General features: G+C 30.3%; 5 protein-coding genes across 6 annotated transcripts; 2 read left to right on the forward strand and 3 right to left on the reverse strand.

The window, feature by feature from the left end:
• Positions 1–3: 3 nt before the first annotated feature.
• Positions 4–8,949, reverse strand: MED16 (mediator complex subunit 16). The gene is made up of 14 exons (XM_018544425.1): positions 8,791–8,949; positions 8,379–8,525; positions 8,010–8,208; positions 7,124–7,370; positions 6,885–7,040; positions 5,911–6,080; positions 5,159–5,495; positions 4,827–5,034; positions 4,477–4,651; positions 3,530–3,676; positions 3,071–3,281; positions 924–1,033; positions 646–791; positions 4–315 (listed from the first exon to the last, which is right to left on the reverse strand). The coding sequence occupies exons 1-14, from the start codon at positions 8,850–8,852 to the stop codon at positions 192–194; spliced, it is 2,439 nt and encodes an 812-aa protein (XP_018399927.1). The 5' UTR covers positions 8,853–8,949; the 3' UTR covers positions 4–191.
• Positions 8,950–9,822: 873 nt separating this feature from the next.
• Positions 9,823–10,831, forward strand: LOC108777517 (uncharacterized). Its single transcript, XM_018544430.1, has 2 exons — positions 9,823–10,014; positions 10,475–10,831. Exons 1-2 carry the CDS (start codon positions 9,953–9,955, stop codon positions 10,806–10,808), a joined length of 396 nt encoding a protein of 131 aa, XP_018399932.1. The 5' UTR covers positions 9,823–9,952; the 3' UTR covers positions 10,809–10,831.
• A 178-nt stretch (positions 10,832–11,009) lies between these two features.
• On the reverse strand, positions 11,010–13,655 carry PIG-Q (phosphatidylinositol glycan anchor biosynthesis class Q). 2 transcript variants are annotated; one of them, XM_018544428.1, is made up of 6 exons: positions 13,543–13,655; positions 12,567–13,385; positions 12,025–12,305; positions 11,743–11,935; positions 11,557–11,671; positions 11,010–11,243 (listed from the first exon to the last, which is right to left on the reverse strand). In XM_018544428.1, exons 1-6 carry the CDS (start codon positions 13,543–13,545, stop codon positions 11,053–11,055), a joined length of 1,602 nt encoding a protein of 533 aa, XP_018399930.1. In that variant the 5' UTR covers positions 13,546–13,655; the 3' UTR covers positions 11,010–11,052. The 2 variants fall into 2 exon arrangements, with proteins under 2 accessions (XP_018399930.1, XP_018399931.1); XM_018544429.1 differs by lacking the exon at positions 11,010–11,243 and having other exon boundaries at positions 11,627–11,682.
• Positions 13,656–13,876: 221 nt separating this feature from the next.
• LOC108777539 (uncharacterized protein C7orf50 homolog) lies at positions 13,877–15,848 on the forward strand. Its single transcript, XM_018544454.1, has 4 exons — positions 13,877–14,080; positions 14,585–14,684; positions 14,934–15,129; positions 15,488–15,848. The coding sequence occupies exons 1-4, from the start codon at positions 14,020–14,022 to the stop codon at positions 15,770–15,772; spliced, it is 642 nt and encodes a 213-aa protein (XP_018399956.1). The 5' UTR covers positions 13,877–14,019; the 3' UTR covers positions 15,773–15,848.
• A 573-nt stretch (positions 15,849–16,421) lies between these two features.
• Positions 16,422–19,298, reverse strand: LOC108777527 (thioredoxin, mitochondrial). The gene is made up of 4 exons (XM_018544441.1): positions 19,214–19,298; positions 17,612–17,815; positions 17,081–17,204; positions 16,422–16,734 (listed from the first exon to the last, which is right to left on the reverse strand). The coding sequence occupies exons 2-4, from the start codon at positions 17,791–17,793 to the stop codon at positions 16,621–16,623; spliced, it is 420 nt and encodes a 139-aa protein (XP_018399943.1). The 5' UTR covers positions 17,794–17,815; positions 19,214–19,298; the 3' UTR covers positions 16,422–16,620.
• Positions 19,299–20,844: the final 1,546 nt, after the last annotated feature.

Consider the following 20,844-nt stretch of genomic DNA (forward strand, 5'->3'; position numbering starts at 1 on the left):
TGATTCAACTTGGTAAATAGATCACTTGAATACACATAGTATTTAGCTATTAATTAACCTATATTTGTGTATGTCTCCCAACAGTTTATCTTCTTTCATATAGATTTCCGCGTGATCTCTAAAGGATTACAGTATCTCGGTTTGTAACAAACTTTCAAAATAAACTTTTTACAAAAAATGCTAAGTGCCGTTTATTGAGAGGCTTTATGAATTCGCCAAATACCTCCGCATCGGCAAGCACGCGTCCATCGTTGATCCCAAGCTCTGATCGCAGCTGTCCTTGTCATGTTCTGCACTTGCGCCTTACCACCGCATCTAAAGATATAACGAAAAGAAAGAATATATATAAATAATATTAAGATTAGAGAAACAGGACTATTTATTTGAATAAATCAACTAAATACGAAGAAAGGCCAATTACGGTTAAAATAGATGTTCGACGTATATGTATATACATATAAAATATTAGGGAAATTATTAATATTTTAGATTCATTGTGTTGAAAAATCGAAAGTAATTGATGCTTCTTCATATTCAGTTAATATATATAATATTATCGATATATTATTATGGATTATCACTATATATAATATCTTTATATTTTTTGTTAATTGATAATTGATATAGTCTATGAATTAATAATACCTTGTGCATTGCTTCACCAAAAGCGGCTGTTTTCCTAAATACAAATGTCGTATTGTGTCCACGATCTGACCGCTATGCATACAACCTTCGACGGGATTCATTTCAGGCGTAAAAACCAACTGTTCGGGTTCCACTCCGTATTCCAGCTGCAATCACAAAATAATAATAGTGAATAAATATACATGCATGTATATAAATTAACAAAAAGTTTTGAATATTTTTAATAGGAAGAATTCTAACAGTATTCTCTTCTTTTTGTATGAATAAGTAGTTCTTACCTGCAATGGGAGATTCTGATAAAACAAAATCGGGGAAATTATAGCAGTGATGCTGTTGCCTTGATGCAATTGTGGAATCATAATCTGATTTGGCAGCAGGCAGCATTCATCTGAAAATGAAGCCTTACTTCAGAATTTTCAATATCGAAAATATAAGAAGTACTGTCGATTCCAAATTGATAATACGTGCATCTTATGTGTCTGACAAGGTGCATAAATAATTATACGTGATAATAATCGTAAAGTTTTATAGAAGAAAATGAGGTAGAAAGAATTAATGTTATCCAACACTTTATTGTCTTTATTTCTAGTCTTTTATTTATACACAGAAGCTCTTCCTTGAACAAACTTCAACTCTTTTCTTCGTTTAGATCATATATTTCTCGAACTCTTTAATTAATTGTTATAAGTAATTGTCTATGGCAATTTAATTAACTGATGAAGTAAAGGCTTCTTGCAAATGTGCTTCATTAGTTTGCAATATTATCACTGGTTTCTCCACAATGAATTCACTCGCTTCATCCACGTTTGGATCGATCTGAAGAAAGATCTCTGTTTTTTCACTTGTTGGACTCTCCACGTCAGCTATGAAATAACTTGATTCGTGCTTTGACCTCAATTTATTATCCTTTTCGTTCTTTGCATTCTCATTCTCCATATCTTTTATATCCTTTCTGTGCTCCACGTCTTTCATATCCTTTTCATTCGTTATATTTTTTACGATTTCCGTACCATCGTTTTCTGCAGTTATCTCACTCGGAAAGAAATGCGTCCTAGTTTTCAGCGATTTTTCGACCCTCTCCGCTTCGCGGATTAGATCGATGAAGAACAAATCTCTTGGCGACATAGGCGTTTTTGGGGATTTTACCTCGTCCGAGGGCGATACCGTTACCAGCTTCAGATAATCCTGCAGGGGACTCTTCTGAGCGTAATCACTAGCAATGCTTAAACGAGTTTTCTCATTTTCCTCGACACATACAACTCCGACAGTATCTTCGATGTTTTCACCCGATATTTGTTTGTGTATCACCAAAGGCGCCAGATCCCTCTTGAGGTTTTCTCGATCACTCTTGGATTCCAAATCGTGAGAGTCATTCCGCTTTTCTGTCTCTAAAAATTCTGAATCTTCAGATGATATCTGGTGAACGCTCAGAGGTCTTCTCACTTTATCCGAACCATATTTCGAGATTGCATTAATTTCAAGGCTTTGTTCAACTTGGAAACGTCTCCAGAAAATTATTAATCCATATATGATCACGATCCAGATCAGGAACGCGACTGTCCAGAAAAGAAAAGACCAATACGAAGGCCAATATGCGAATTTGTAACATATGGCCCAAATTAGAGGACAGAGGACGAACCAGTAGATCACGAATACACTCAAGGTTGACCAAGGAAGCAATAGATGCTTATATCTCTTCAATCTGGACTGTTGGGTTGTGCAATTCTTTTCATGTAGCCTGTTTTCCTTCAAGATAAGGGAGTCTTTATGCTTGATCGCAAGTTTATTAATCATTATATCTTCATAAATTCGATGGATTTTACTTTTTTTTTTGTGCGTACGTTGTATTTCTTTTTAGAATGTATTATATTCTAAATATTATTATAATACTTGTATTGAGAGAAATGTAATAATTGGATTGTCACACACAAGATGTATTATTTGCAATTCTTCTGATCCATGCACTTGCTATTGTTATTGCGCAATTCTATATAAAACTGTTACACATAATGCAACCATTTAATACTGCTAATACGATATATTAAAATTATTCAGGATGTGGTATTTTTATCAAACTTCCTGACCACAATTATAGTAATCAAGTAGCAAATATATGATAAGAATTAAATTTGCAGTCAAATCTATCTACTTTTAGACTGTGAAACTTATAAATTAATATCGTTTCTTAAACATAGAATTTTTTTAATAAAAACAAATATAAAAAATATTAAAGTAAAACAAATTTTTTTATTAACATGGTTGTCTAATTATCACAAAAAAAATATACCAATCTTATATTTTTTCATTAATCTTCATAGAATTAATTTATTAAAGTTTTATGCAATAAATAAAAATCATATTATACTAAATGTCAATTAACTCTTATATTCGATGTTAAGAAATTTCAAAAAGTTAATAAACGTACCAATCAAACCGTCGTCCACCTGTTGCTGTGTATCTCCATTAGGTTGTACCAATTTTGATAATAAGCAAAATAATAAGGCTAAAACGTCCAGATTGTCCGCGCTGCGAAGAAACACTGGGAGACACGACGGACGGAGTAATCCCCAGATGCGTATGATGACCAACAGCTCCCGAACAGTATTCAAGGCCTTGTGATCCTTAAGAAGCTCATACTGCAAAGCAAAATAATAAACTAAAGCTAATATGATAATTTATATATAAAGGTAATTTTAATTAATTTTAATAGAAGACTGTAGTTATGTTTATGTTATGTGAAAGCCAATATAAATTCAATAACAAACATTTGATGTCATCGAATATTTATTTACAAAAATATATCAAAAGAAATAGATGTTAAAATAGATTTAAGGATTTCTTTTAATTTTTGGAATCAATAATTACATTCGCTAAAAGTACTTACCCCGCCAGTCTTCACCTGCATCCTTTGTTCAGGTAATCTGGCCAGTAAATTTAAAGCTAAGTCAGCGACCCATTGAATAAGTTGCTGCAGCGATTGCAACGTGCTTGGTTCTACCGTAAACTCTTTCGGATCAAGATGTAGCAACACCTAAAATAAAACATTAAATAAATAAGTTATTTCAATTCACAAATTAACAAATGTAAATTAATAATTTAAAGACTCCTTTAATTAATAATTAACAAATATATTAATATAAAAAAATATAAAAAAAGCGATAGGAGTCGGCGCCGGATTGAATATTGCGCTAGAATTAGTCAATGTGAATACTTTCTATGTGTACGTTTCGGCTCTTGTTTTGAACCATTTTCAACTGTTAGATCTTACAGTTATTGCTATTATAATATATGAATTTTTGGAGTATGTGGCAATTCACAATTCCAAAATCACAAACGTGCAATCGTAGTTGAAATGTGATGAGAACCATCCTCAAACATTCTCGAATGTTATGCCAACCAGTTGCAAAGCTAAGTGGAGTAGATAGTATTTCAAGCTCACATCAAATGCAATTACACGCAGATCCAGAAGATCGTCAATCCAATTGATAAATAAATAATTAAATAATCATCCAAGTTAAAATAAATTAAAAATTGTAGTTAAGAATAAAAATAGAGTAATGTTTCTTCTGAGTTTAGTCAAATAAAGTTCCTTCTAAATTCAGTCAAATAAGTAATTTCATTTCAGTTAATCATTAAAATTTTAATTTGTTAAAACATAATTATGTATTCGACTGTAACTTTTATGTCATATTTAAGTTTTACTAATCATTTTTATTCAATAGCAAATCATTAAATAAAAAAAAATTAGAAGAGTAGGATAAGAAATTTGATTTACGGAAATTCAGCTGGTCGAGAATTAAGATAATTGAAGTAAAACTTTGATTTCAATACCTTGTCAACGTCAGTAATGACATCAGTTATTACGGTGGCTAAACTTTCCGCTGGTCCTTTATCGTGAGATATCAGGTCCGATGGTCTCAGTAAAGATTTGAAGGCAGTAGCTACCGAATGTATCATCAATAACGATGACAAATCCGCCGCCTTGTTCTGTCCTGTTATGAGCATTCTAAAAATAATTGAGATAATCTTTTTCATATCATTAATTCTTAAAGAGACCTTTAAAGGCACTTCTTAAGTCTAACTTTAAAATATTCTTTTATTTTTTAAATTAGTTTAAAAACTAATATATTTAGAAGAGAAAAGAAACATTTTTTTACATATGTAAGTATCTAGTTACATACCTATATAATGACGTCTTGATGGATAAAAATTGAATATAATGATATTGCTGTGTAGATTGTAATTGTCTGTTAAAGGAAACGTCTAACCGCTCACACAATGCTTCAATCATGGACGATCTCAAACATAAAAGTATGTCTAACCAATCCAATCCCGTCACCAAGCAATACTCCAGTAATGTACAGGCATAGCTTAACGACATCGACGTACCTACAAAATTACATAAATTGTTAATCATATTTCACAATTTCTCAGAAATACTTTACAACTAAGAGAATGGATACTAATGAATTAATTTCAAATAAAGAAAATTTGATTGGATATATATATATACCTGTAGTACCATCCGGCAACAATTTATAGAGATACATATTGCCCTGAGTGTCACACGCAAGAAGTACGCATCCCAGCCATGAAAGATCCATATGAGCAATAGATACAGAGTTCTTAAAGTATTTGTTACTAGGCTCATCTGGACGCCAGCTTGTATTCAGGGATGAAAATGCCACTTCCTTCAAACAGTCCAAACGATTTAGGCAATGCACCGACGAGTCGGCTAATGCTATTATCACATAACTGGGAGGTGGTAAAGTTGTTACTATGGATAGTTTTGTGGTGGCTATCGCTGTGACTGGTGATTGACAACGATACTGCGACTGATATTGCCAAACCTGTATAAGTCAAGAATAAAATAATCATAAATCTATATTAAAAATAAATATAATATTACTTTAAAATATATAAATAGTATTTAATGGTACTATAAATATATTATTTATGTTTACTTCTATCAATGTGTATGAACTTCAATTTCAATTTAACTTACTTTTCATGTTCTTCTAGTTCTAAAAATTAAAAAAAAATAAAAAGTAAATTAAATAGAGATTAAATTTAATATACATTGCTAAAAATAAATTTTATATTACTCATATTACTTATATTATATTAAATACTATTTGATCGTTATTTAAATACTATAATTAGATGTGTTTTATTTCTTTATATTTGCCACTTAAAAATATGTATAAACCTCTTATACGTCAAAATTTGCTTGTGAAGATATTGATTAACTAATTTAATACTTACAACCGTCTTGAAAGGTTCTAAAGTCTTTGGCTGAAACAATTTATGAACCGGTTGCGACTTCTCCCGTAACTCCCACACTTCAACAAATCCGCCACTCTCGTTATTTGCAGCAATGACCAGAGAATCGGCATCTTCTCTGACCACAAACTTTAAATGAGTTACGACTGTACCTGTAAAGAGTATAAAAGATCTATTTCTGTTAGCTAAACTTCTCGCCAGAATTCATCATTTCTTTTCATGGATAGCAATAAAAAGGTTGCTGTGTGACCTATGTGTGCTCTATGTGAGAGCGATGAACCAATAATCAACATAAGGGTATCAATCATGTAACTTTTTATCTAGAACGGAAACGTGAAAAGTGAAAATTTCTATGAATGTATGTATGAACATAAACACACATACATGCAAAAAAATTTCACTTTTCACGTTTCCGCCCTAGAGAAAGAGTTACATGATCGATACCAAGGTCGCGAGTTCGAATTCCGCGCATTTCATATTCACGAAAAATTTCGTAATTTATACTCACTTCTAGCGGTAAAACAAAAACTAAACTCGCCAACACGCAATGGCAAACGTGACATTTCAATGCCAAATCAACATGAAATTGTCGAAATTTAAAACAAAAACTATCTCAGGCGGAACGCTCAGAATTTCGCATTGATACGTCAGTTTGCTTCAAGGATTCTGGGATAGGCAAAGTTTCGAGATACACTCCAACAAGAAAAAAGCTGAACGAACAAGAACTAATAGCAAGCTATAATATTCGCACAATAAGGCGGGAAGAATACCTAAGAGTCTGAAAAACGAACTCAGAAATATTGAAAGAAATGGAAGAGGTCTATGTCCAGGAGTGGATAAAAATAAACTAAAGAAGAAAAAAAGAGAACTGTGCAAGCAGTTCAACTAAAAAATGAATTGTCTATAAAAAAATTAACTGTTTATAATATCATAAGCTATTCAGCCATTAATTTTACATGAATTGTCCTTAGGTGCCCCATCTTGCAGGAAGAAACTAGGTAAAGCTTGTGAGGTGATGGTACACTTGTCGTCATTTTTGCGCACCAGAACTCTAAAGCATCTTATGGGCAAACAGATGCTACCGCTACTAACTGCAACGAGAAAGTGACCATCTGGAATTCAAAAAGCAAATTATTGCAACATCCTCATTGAATATCTGCCTTTGCAAATCACTTTATGACATGAGAAAAAGTACTTTTTCCATAGCACAAGTCAACCGCAGTTATCCTGTGTCTCGTGTTGCCTAGACTCTCCGTTGAATAGCAAATCGGATTTTGAAGATCTTTTGTGATCATAATTGCGCCAACCATGCCTGTTGTTGATACCACCAATACACCTTCAGCGGCTCTTCCACCAAATTGCCTCACAGAAGGTGCAAACAGAAGATGATTAAATTTCTCACTATAATGAATGCTATCTTTCTTTTCTGTTACTAGGCCTGTCTATAGAATTAATAAAAGAAAACATTAGAAGAAAAGATAAAACTGTAAAAATAATATATCTCTTTCAAGTCTTTATTATGTATCCGAATGTGACTTGAATAATTTTTTTAAATCTGGTGAAAATTTTTCTTAGAATTTTTAAATAAATTAAAAGACTAGAAATACTGAGAAAATTGGTCTTTTCATAGAATTTCTCATATACGTAAATTTTGAAATATTCTAAAATTTCTCACTATAATTTTTAGAAACATATTTTAAACTTTCTCAGATTTTACAATATTTCATTGTAAATTATAAAATAAAAAATCTTAGAATATCTTGGAACTTATATATATAATATATATATGAAGGAATCTAGAAAAATACAGAGCATTTTGTAGCATTTCTAAAAAATTTGTATTAAAAAGCTGAGAAATTTTCTAAAAAAATTGTGAAATTCAGAAATTCTAAAATTTATATAATAACAATTCTATCACAAGAAATCACATGAAATATTCTGAGAAAAATGTTCACTAGTTAAAAATATAGTGTAATATAAAATAATATCAAAATAATCACTTTTTATATAATTTCTGTTCTGTTAATATTGGTAAAAAAAACTTTGTTGTCTAGTCTGATCAATTTATTTATCTAAGATACCTTTTTGCCATTATGAAACCATGCTGCACCTAGTATGTGCTCACCAGGGAAGTATGTAGAACCTATTAATACCCAATCATTCAAAATATGATCCTTCAACATCCACAATTGCACATTTCCAGCTGTATCAGCCATTACCAACTTATCACCTGGCAGATCCCATTCTAATGCAGTAATGTTGTGTTTATTCGAAAGTACTCTGGACACATACAAGAAACACTATTATTACATTTATCTTGACTTTTTTAAAAAGCTGACCTTTTAAAAAAAATTGATAAAGACATTAGTCAATAGAGATTAGGTAGATATAATAAAATATTCTTTAAAGAATATTATAGAGATAATAATTTAAAAGATTAAAATGCTTACTTATGTGTATGCCATGGCATATTTAAATCTGCTACATAAACATGGCAACCTCGTGTCTTGCCATTACTATCATCTAACTCTGTCATTGTAGTAAACGCTACTATATTTCGACTGGATAAGGAACATAATGATTGTCCATTGTATAAACTGAGAAAACAAATTGTTAATTAATTATTTTAACACATATTTAATTAATTTTTTTAATTAATAAGTATTATGCAAAATTTTACATATTAGCTATGAAATGTTTCATTTAATAGAACTGTTTTCTGTAGCTAAAACAGTATATACTTTTAGAACGAAATAAAATAAATATATTTTGATATTCGGTAAAAGTGAAAAAATTTTTGTGCAATCTCTCTCTAATACAGGAATAAAAAAAAATATATTGTATATTTTTTAAATAACATACCATTCTTGATTGGAAAAAAATTTGGAAGAACTTCTCCTGTTGACAGTATACAACAGATCCATCTTTTTGCGTCTTCTTAATTATTCTTGGAGAAATACAATCCTTATAATTTTTTTCAAATTAATAAGGATGCTAAATCGTTTTCTTCAGTCTTCATGAATACCACTAGGTTAGGACTTCTTTTTTTATAAAGTACATTATCCTCTGTAAGACTCGCAGATGTCACAGTAATCCTTTTCCAGAAGAATAAAATGTCTAAATTGTGAAATCTCTACTGTTGTCGATATTTCTGCTAAAAAATGTTACAAGTGAAATATATTTAGCAGACACGCACTGCAAGTACTTGACACTAATTGATTACATATGGTTTACATTGGTTGCTATTTCGTAATTTTTATCTTGAAGTTTTTCCTCCACAGGATCAGGAAAATACTACAAAAGAATTTCTTAAAAGTATTTGTTGCAGCACTCCATTAATTAAAATTTATTTCCTAAACTATGTGGATGTGGAGAATGGAGATTAGAATTAGACATAAATGATGTGATGGGCCAACTCTCTAAAGCCCAAAACACATGAAATGCATAATAGAGCATCAAAAACTGTTGGACCAATAAGCATCCAGCATAATTTAAGCCGTACAACATCGACATATGTACATACATACAACGGTACAGATATCCAATAGAAGAGCATGTTTCCTAAATATAAACAACAAGCGTTATGTTGGATTCACACTACATCCGATTTTCGTCATACAACGACTCTGCAACCAATCAGAAAACAGGATTTTGCTTAATTACACACTTTATTATCAATATTTCGTGAATGTAGCACGAAATACAATTAAAAAGTTATATGAATATATCATTTACCCACTGAGAAATATATCGTGGAGTGGCTACGTAGTTCAAAGTCCACAAGTTTGTGGCCTTAGAGGCCATTACGGCTTTCGAATAAAAATGAGAAAGACAACCAATGACAATAAAGCAACTTTCCTTTCGTATTTCATCATTTTATATATGATCCGTGATGATCCGGAGCTGATCAGAGTTGATTCGGAAATAGCAGAAAATAGCCTTAATAAGATATAGATAAGGCATACTAATTTTTCTCACGAGGATACAGTTTTCATTTGGTTTCTTTGTGATCCTATTGTCACAAATGTTGAGTAACATCGTCAGAAACAGTCTCTTACCTCGTAGTAAGAGTATACTGCTTAAAAGGTAATTACATTACAACATCAAATCAAAGTCTTTAATTAAATTAAAATCTTTAACCAAATAAATGTCTTTTTGTCTTTACATTAGTTGAAATGTATGTATGTTTGTTGAAATGTGTGTGTGTGTGTGTGTGTTGTGTGTACATTTCAAGTTTATTATATGAAAAGCGATTTGTATACGATTTCTTTAAGGAGCTTCATATTCAAAAGTTACATTTAAATAAATAATGTATAATTTATAATTGACCGTGAAATTTTTCTAAGGAAATTGAAACCAAGGTTCGAAACATTTATGCATCTTAATTGAATAAGATAAAATTAATGTATACTTGAATATTCTTTGTTGGTTATGTAGACATTATTATTTTGTTGATTTTTGTTACAGCTTGATTTCCATTATTTGTTGAAATTTATTGTTAAACAATTTAATATAGTGATTTGTTAAGAAAATTTACTTTTTACAGATACAATGCACGGCAGTTGTCATATAATAGCAGAAGTAGATGGGACGAAGTAGCTTATAGGAATCAAAGCAAAACTTTGGAAAACGAAGATGACTTGGATAAGCCTATAAAATATTCCACCTCAAAAGCTTCTACTATGAGAATTGAAGAGTATCGCGATCCAGATGGAGACAATGTACCATGGTATCAGCCATATATTGTACATATGAGCTTAGTTAGCTTCCTAATTTATTTCTGTATCTTGAGAGAGGAGAATGATATTGATGAATTATTGTATACTGACTTGTATACAACATTAGATAGAGTGAAAAAGGAAGAAGAAAAGCAAACTTAAGTAGGACATTTAATTATTTAAAATAGTCGGTTTATTTTGCAAAATTTTTTGTATAATTGTTTTTATCATATAATGTACATACACTTTCCATAAGGATTGTTAGCAGACTCTTTATTCATTTTACAGTAATATTTATCTAAATATATTCTGTACAGAATATCAGGAAGAGATTTATTAAAGAAAATGTCTTTTAGTGTGTAAATAAAAAAATATTGATATATTTAAAATGTTTAAGATGTTTTTTTTATAATGGATATAATAAATAACCCCATATAACATTATTCAATATTGTGCACCACTCAATGGATGGATAGCAAATAATTGTGTCTGGAATGCATTTTTTCCACGTAAGTCTCCAAGGAGCCACAACCATTGTCATCGATAATACTGTCAATTCTTTCGTACAGGAAGGGTGTAATCTGATGTCAACGATACCTGTAGAAAATTATTTGCAATATTAAATGCTAGTTGTTATCAAATAATAATGCGTTATTACAAGGAAAAATCAGAAAGTTGAAATTAAGGAAAATTAAGCTTAGGATGCATATGTCGCTTCGACGACAGTTAAAAATCTTCACAGACGGAATCAGAAAATTTGTAGGCTGTTACCAAATGTATTGAAAAGCTGAATTATATAGAAAAATGATACCTTTTGCATTGCACGTGAGGATAAATAAATTCACTTAATTTTTTGAGATTTTCATTTGTACGTTCTTTTTTTTGAGATGTAATATGTTGCGCTACTTACTACAAGTGCAGTAAGACCGCATCAACCATCTCCAAAAGGTGTAAACAGGCATAACTTGTAGATAGAACTTCAGTCTGGTCAGAAAACCGCCAAATGCGATAGACGCTAATCTGAGCTGTAATTAAACTATAAATAATGCCGCAATTACATTTTACAGTTTAAAAAGATTGAAGTGGATACTCTTACCAGAGTAAATACAGTGTAGTACACCCACGTTGTGGGCATTAGGAACAGGAGAATGGTAAATGACAGCGTTCCCACAAACAGCTGATCCGTCTGATATTGACAAGAGTCCACTCTTTCGCGTAGGGGATTATTCTTCTTTCCAAGGAAAAGTCTAAAGAGAGCCGTGATTCCTCTCAGCTGAATATTGAAGAGTCTATGATGAATTACAGCTTTTTTTGAATCATTTCAAATATAGGAAATTAATAATTTCATTACATTAGAGAATGTGAAAAGACATTACACCTTGCTGCATAAACGTAAATGCAGTACGTGTGAAAGCTGACAAGAGCCAGAAGGTCTGCGACGATGGATATTTGAAATGTGATGCCAAGCCGTCCAAACAAGAGCAGTACTTCAAACGCGAAATCTAGAAGCGGTTTTGAAAATATTAAAAATGTCCACCAGAGCTGTATATGATACAAGAAGAATTTGCCCATGGTATTGTTTAAGACGTGATTAAGCTTTAAGCCAGCTGGTACACCCATCAACCAATTAATTAGCTCCTTTAGACTCTCCACAACTTTCTGTCAAATAAAAATTCTAATTATTAAAGCTGGTAAAAATAGAAGTAAAAATGTATCTCAAATATGTAATATTCAATTTCAAATAATAGATAGACAATTAAGTTTTTTATTTTCTTCTTTACTTCAAATTAATTTTGAGATCAAATCTGTTCAATTAAATTATTTAAATTAAAAATATATTTAATCAAATTTGTATTAGAAGCAAATGTAGATTATTTTGTTAATATACATGATGTACACAGTATGTACATTCAAACTTGCCTCTGCATTGTTTAGAAGAAGCTGTGACGGTTGATCTTCGATATAATATCTCAGTAGTCGCAATACGAAGATTCCTAATGCTATATCTATTATAATTGCTAGAGCATAGTTTCCTGTTTTCAGTTTAAAGTCTCTATTTCGTATAACTGTTGCTAACATCCACTTGACATTTTCCAGCCAGTGATAGACATGTAAGCCAAGAGAAGAGTACTTCAAAATCGGCAATAATCTGTCTGTTATTTTGGATAGTAACAAAACAAGATGCAAGTAAAAGGATATATGATAAGTCAACAGAGTCTCCCAGATATGAACAAATCTAGACTTTATTCTCAATTCGTCCTTCTTACTCTGTATAAGCTTAGCAAGTTCGTGAAAATGATCGCCCGATGTTGTTTTACTCTCAAACAATTCTGTTTCTAGCAGCGCTTGCTGGTTATATAAAATGATCATCGTGCGCATTGCTGATAGATCAATTTTTTTATTATTAAGAATGATGTTCAATAGATGGTATTCTTTGTTCCGTCCATTCTCTGAAGGTTTTGTCGCAATGTGTACCCAGTTTGCATGTTTTCGTTCTAAAAATTCTTCAACAGCCTCGGTCTCATTAGAATGACATCCGATAATATCTAATGTAGACTTAGTTGATTCTACTGAGCCCACCTTACGCAAACTGATAATGTAAAACTTTTTCAAGCCACTGCAGGTGTCGTGTATTACTTTACCAAGTACATAGCCAGACCGTTCGGTGCACAACGTTTGTGGAACAAATATTAACAAATTGTTTGTCATTTTTGCAGCCAGATTATCCAGTCGGCAAGTCTGTAGAAAATAAAGTTTGTCAAATAATTGCTAATACAAATTTTGTGGATAAAAAGATACCAAATTTGATGCTAATTCTATTATATTCAGTGTCAGCAAATGGTGTAATGTACTGAATATATGTATCTATTATTTTTAGTATTTCCTTTTTTTTTACCATTTTATATTACAAGAGGTAAGTATTATTTCATTATTCAATCACTTTGAGATACATTTTCCACTCTTTTTTCTGTTCTGAATGCACCCAAATGTGTGTGTAATCATCCTGTGGTAATCATATAGCACACACAAGAAAACAAAAAAAAATTTTTTTTTATTTAATAATTTAGTAAACTCAAGTGACCTATCTTAGTTTACACAGTTGTATGAACTGACCAATCACAGTCTAATACGAAGAGAATATTTAACTGTGATTAATCAATTTTTATAAATACGCAATTGTAGAACAAACTATAGGTTAGATACGGTTAAGTTAGGTTAGGTTAATTGCATCTGTGATGTGACCGCATGGCGTGTTTTATGTTTGTCTAGTTTACCGTGGTTATAGTCGAGTAAAGTAGTGTGTTGGATGATATGATTGCAAGTGCAATCGATGAAGCAAATTTAAAAGAGTCAACATCATATTTCCTACAAAATGGATAGCGAAAAGAAACTAAAGCGTAAACGGAAACGGAATGAAAAGGAAAAGACCGACGGTCAGTTGGTTGCTAGCAATTCTGAGAGATTTATTTATTTATTTTAGCATCACTCTTATTATCATTCACCTGCGAGTGAAATGAATTCATTATTGTGACATTGATTTTTGTTAAAATATTTCATCATTAACAAACTCTTTTCGTATATTTGTATACAATAAATCAAAATATATCATCTCTTCTAAAGAGAGAGAAAGAGAGAGAAACAATAAAAAATTTTATTATCATTTATTATTAAAAATTGCCTAATTATTAAAAAGTTTAGTATATAGAAATAAATATTATGAATAAAAATAAAAATATTCTATGAAGATCTAATTAAACATTAACACAAATATGAGGTTTTATAATTTATATGTAATAATTATATTTAAGAGGTTTTTCTTGTTTTCATTATTTAAATTTTTTAAAGAAATATTCCAAATTATAAAATATGTCTTCATACAAAGATATATCTATATATATATAAAGTATAATAATATTATGTAATAAATATTTTTACAGCTTCCAAGAACAATAGTCATAAAACTGACAAGACATCTCAAGAAAATATTGTACAAAGTAATCAAAAGAAGAAAAGAAAAAGATTATCGAATGAAGCTAGGTAAAGAATCTAAAATTTCTTCTTTCTCATATGAACAAAATTGTTTTTGAAGTTAAAATTTAATATAAAAAACTTTAATAACAACTACATTAAGTCCCATATTAAATAAATTTACTAAATTAAATTAAAATATTAATTATATTAAAATTTTTTGTTTTATAAATTAAAATATCTATTGATAAAAAATATTAATTCATTGATAATTGATAAATAATAACATATAAAATTTAATTAAATAATTCTTTTTAGTAATGATGCCACTACCAATATTGATACTTCAAAATCAGTATTATCTTCAAAGGAAGCTTCAGATGAGAATGTAAAGATTACAAAAAGTCCATCTAAAAGGCAGTTAAAAAAAGAAAAGGCTATCCAAGCAGCTGTTAAAAAGATGGAATCTCGTAAAGCACATGTCACGCAAAAGGCATTAAATTATGTATCCATGGTAGGTTGTTAAAATTGTTAGAATCATTCATTAATATTTAAAGACTTGACTCTGGAATATTTTATATAAATATAATATATATAAAGTACATTTTCTTATTTGCATAACCATTTGTAAGCATTTTAGCAATTTAATAACTTTTATAAGAACAAAATTAATAGAAGAAAAGCACATACTGTTAATTCTATTGCATGTAATTTCGAGAATATATTAATTTTTTAATTATATTTTAATTCTAAATCGTTTATTAATTATATCTGTTAGGTCTTATTTGTCTTTTCTTTTTATTTACGATTTGATGGAGACAATTATAATTATTTAATTAACATTTCTCAAATTGATAAAATTGCTTTTACAGTGGAAACATTCTAGAAACGAATGGAAGTTTGAGAAGCTTAAGCAGATATGGCTGATGGATAATTTGTTGGATGAGAATTCCATCTCTGACAAGCTTTTTCCTATCGTTCTAGAGTACTTCGAAGGTTGTAAAGGCATGGCACGCGAAGTGTTATTACGTAAGGGAATGGAAATTATAAGGAAAGCTGAGGAAGAAATGGACGAAGATAAAAAAAATGAAATTATGCAGTCAACTACTTATGAGAGAGCGAGACAACTTCTACAAACTTTACCGACCGACAAGTAGTTTCAATTTTAAATAATTTTAAGCTAAAAAAACAGATAAAAAATTGTTGAGAAGAGCTATCTTTAACATATCAGGTCCGCGAAGTAGCAAAAAATAATTCGAATTTTTTTTAAAACAATTTTTAAGAAGAAACTGCGAAAAAGTTATATACATTTCTTATTGTAACATTATAGCTCAATTATATTATGCGACTATGTGTAGATGACTAATCTAGAAATCAAGAATTAACTATTAACAGCATGGCTACAAAAATTTTCAAACATTTTTGAGATTAAAATAAATTATATTCAACTGACATAATAAATATAAAGATTATATTAATTAATAATAAATAAATATTAAATATTTATTCAAATTAATCATATTTAATTAAATATATTTGTATATATATTTTTCAATAACATATTGTGATGAATAAATAAGAAATACAGATATCTATTTACTTATTTTGTTATACAAAAGCAAGGCTTTTTGGCACTTAAAATGTCTGAAATATTTTCTAGTTTCCATAAGGTTAATATCTTTTATATGACAACATTCTATACAACTTAAAATGATAATTTTATTTTATAATATATTTCATAATTTTATTTCATAACTTGTTAACAAATAAAAAAGTTTATATTTTAAGAAAGTGTCATCTTCGGTATTTCATTAATAAGACCATTTTATTTAATCTTGTTGAGAAAAATCTAAACTTGTTTTGCACAATATTACACATTTATATATAATGGCTAAAAAGAATTTACTATAAACATAATTGCAGATTTCAAAGCATCATGTAAAAATTCTCTATACAAAGATTAACAAGCACCGCAACATTAAGAGATAATTTACATAATAATTTTTTACTCCGCATACTTATTAACAAACTGTCTGAGTTTGTCAGTATCTTGAAGACCGACTATTCTCTCTAGAACCTTTCCATCCTTCATAGCAATGAGCACGGGCACCGATCCCACCTGAAAATTAGTACACGATGAAATATGCGTTCTAAGGAAATCAATCCAAGTTTAAAATTAATCATTAAAAATAACGCTCATATAATTATTTAATTATAATTCTTTCACTTGGGAAAGATCAACTTAGTAATTACAAAAAATCTCATTAATTTATTATTTTAAAATTAGTCTCTATGTTTATCAAAAGACTTGTTCTTTTTATTAGCTGAAACCGTTCTTGTACCGTTCATCTTTCCTCTTTATTTTCTTCAACATGGAGAGAAAACATAAAAATTATACAAGATGATCAGCTGAAAAGAATAGAACTAATGTTTAGTGATTGAAACTATAAAAAAAGGATACATACATGATAATCGAGAGCGAGGTCTGTATGCTCGTCAATATCAACTTTAGCTAACAGTATCTTTCCCTGTTTTTCAGCAACAACCGTTTCTATTCTTGGGGTCAGCATGCGACATGGGTTGCACCATCTGAAATAATTACAGATAAGGCATTTACTGAAATTTTGTAAAAAAATCCCTTCAGAATTTCTTGATTTTTCAGGTATATTTGTTCAAAATTCCAGAAAAGATTAGAGAATTTTTTAATGCAATTTTAAAATAAAAGAATAAAATTGAAGTGCAAGCAATGCAAATATAAGATATATATTGAAAATTAATAGAAGACAAAAATTTCACAATGCATATGTACAGTTTGACTATATCAATCATTTTCTACAATTGGAGTCATAAAAAAATCTATAATAATAAAGGAAAGTTTTTTGTACAATGCAATATCAGTAAGTACTGTCTTCTATTGTTAGATTGATTTCTTAAATAAAAACTTGTGAGACACAATTCTACTGAAACGTGGAACTACAATTCTATGTAATGCTTACGTGGCAAAGAAGTCCACAATGACAGGCACTTTGGAGTTCATTACACGTTCGTGGAAATCTTTGTGATCCTGGACCTTGAAGGCAGCAGATACCACTTGTTCCTGTGCAGGTGCTGTGGTGTATAATCTACTGCCCAAAAGGGTTCTGCCTGTGCGGACAGTTTGAACTCCCAGACGCTGCATCTTTCAGCTTCTTAGTTGTTTGCTACTCAAATAAAATGCGCAAAATTATTAATTATACATCAAAATAGAATTGCCTCCCTCTTCCTGCGCTTTCTCTCTCTCTCTCTCTCTCTCTCCCACACAGTATTAAATGTTTATGTGAATCATCTTTTGAAATATTTCAATAAAATATTTTAGGAATTGTTTGTAAACGTTTGTAAAATATTTTTAGATATTGCATTAAAATATTTCAAAAAAATATTTGAGAAAAATTTCATTAAATATTTCTGAAATATTTCAAATCTCGCAATAAAATATTTTAAAAATATTTCTAAAATATTTTATGCTGTATGACTTATACTGATAAAGTATTTAGTTTTTCATCACTATTTTCATATAGCAGTTGCTTTCCATTTTCATGTATGTATTTTATACTCAAATAATGATATCACTACTTGCTTTGATGACAAATGGCATTTTCCACTGGAAAACTTATTTATATAAATAATTTAATTATTTTAGTTAGATATTCTTTGTTATCATGATAATCTTATAATGTTAAAATAATTAAATTATTTGTTAATACTGAAAATATGTAAATTGATTTGCATTCAATTGCACTTAGCATGCACCAGTGTTGCATCAGTTTTCCCAATGGAAAACGTTAAAAGTTATCAATAATAATACAGATTTATAACCTCACATTTAATGAGTTAATGACTCACAATTGGCACAGCATATAGTCTCAAGCCTGTGCAGACTTTAAATAAACTCAGCTGAATTACTTGTCAAAATAAAAAAAACATGCATTTAAATGAATTATAACGTCATAGATGAGAATTATGTAAGTTTGGTACAAATGAAAAACAACCATCAGCTTATTTATTTGATCTTTTAAAATTTAAATGAATAAGAAACGTCGGGGTTTCTAGCGTTAACTTTTTCTATAACTTAGATATCACATCATATATTTTCAAATTACATTTATATCTACAGATTTCATGATTGAATTTAGCAGGCCAAAACGTTGACAAGGCGTAAAAGCAGACAGTTTGACATTTTGACATCAATATATCCATAAGTATATAAATAATTAAAAAATAGCTTGCAATGTGATTTGACAAAAGTCGTCGTTTTAAGAAATTTGGACTGAAAATAACGTCCGACATTTTGGAAGTGACATTCATTATTCCCTTATTAAAAAAAGTCTTTCGACATTAATTAATGACTTTTTTTTTTAATCACCACCTTGTATATCTCGAAAGACGGCGATTGCACCAAATTGCATCACAAACTTCGGTTTTCACTCACTTAAACGCACCTCAATATAGTAATACTTCTATCGATACGTTAATTTATGGATATATTGTCTGCGTATTGCATTAATTTCCTTTTCTATTGCTAAATTTAAATACTTATTACAAAAGTTTACGACACTCACCGATAATATGACAATAATAGATATCTATTGTTACTTATGAAAGGATTTTTCCGCACACGCATAGAAATTGACGCGTCAGCTGATCGCGAAGTTTCACACAAAAAGTACTGTACTTTTTACACTCTGCTCCTTAATCGTAGTTATAATTAAGAGAAGGAGAGCGGCCTTGCCCGGGATTGAGCTGTTTTTCAATTCGAAAACAGATGTACGGACGATTTCGACAGTAACAGGAAAAAAGCCGGGATGAATTCATCTAAATACTTGAATTGGTATTTAATTTTCATATATACGAATATAGTTTATAGCTTATATTCAGAATGTATTTCAATGTTTGAAACTTTACAGTAACGTGAATTATGTTTTAAATACACACTGTCATTGTAAAATTGCGTTTTAAATATACGCCAACTTCTCTGTCCTCAAGAAACACACAGCAACAAAATTTGAAAATTTCACTAGCTTGTAGCAGAGCATCGCGCCGCTTCACGCCGCATCGCGCTCATTGGTTGACTGCGAGTGGTGGGGATCGAGTCTGAACGGAGCATGTAAATCCGCGTGATTCGCAATTTCGGAATTCGGCCAGACTCCAGAGGACGTGAGAGGACGGGTATGAACCTGTCATAACTTGTCGTATCACGTTGGAACAGTTCGCAACTCTGGCGATTGAATCGTCGATTACTAAAAAGGACCTATATCTTTGAGAAGATGAAACGACGAGAAGCGACTCATAGAATCATATAGGACTACAAATGAGGTAACTAATAAATAAATAAATATTAAATTATGTTAATATATTTATACGTGACGCGAGAAACATTTTAAGAACCTATCGCTTACTTAAATTATTAAAATGTTTTAAGAAAGCTTTCCAACAAGTGACTGTGTAACATGTGATCGTTTTATCTTTATTTAACGTTAACGAACAAGGATGTAATAATTTATTCGCGCGCGCGTGAATGCATATTTCGTAAGTAAAATTTGGCCGAAAAAGTAGCGTCGTGAATAATTTTAATAATAAGATTTTCATATCATAATTTACAAGATAAAAATAACAATCATAATACAAGACGAGTGGACTATTATAATAAATATAATATGTATATGCTCATTTTGTATGATGATTATTATACTTTCGTATCTCGAGCGTTAGATATATCTATATTTCTATAATACGAAAAATTCATAAACGCGACGCCAAGAGTGAGAAGCGTAGCGACACTATGCCGCGTCGCTTCTAACGCGTAAAGTTAACTACGCAAAAAAGAAACTTCTTCGCCATCTTAATTATATCTGTGGCTTTTCATTTACAGATCGTAATGAGCACGAGACGAACCGACTCTGAAACGACCGAGTGGCATCGCGTGATCAAATGGTAATTGAAATTTATATTATACCTATATATATGGGGCATTCCACGCCAAATCGGCCACTCAAAAACTTTTGGATTTTTGATTTGGCTGAAATTTTGATATATTATAGTACCCATCGCAAGAAGCATGATTTTTTTTGAATTTTGTTATGAACATAATCATGAAATATGAATTTTTTTAAAAACTCGCATTTTTCAAAATTCGCAATTTTCAAATGCCTATAACTTTGCGAAAAATAATCCAAATAAAACGTTTTTTTTT

Source organism: Cyphomyrmex costatus, unplaced genomic scaffold (assembly GCF_001594065.2).
Source record: "Cyphomyrmex costatus isolate MS0001 unplaced genomic scaffold, Ccosl1.0 scaffold441, whole genome shotgun sequence".
NCBI classification, from domain to species: Eukaryota; Metazoa; Arthropoda; class Insecta; order Hymenoptera; family Formicidae; genus Cyphomyrmex; species Cyphomyrmex costatus.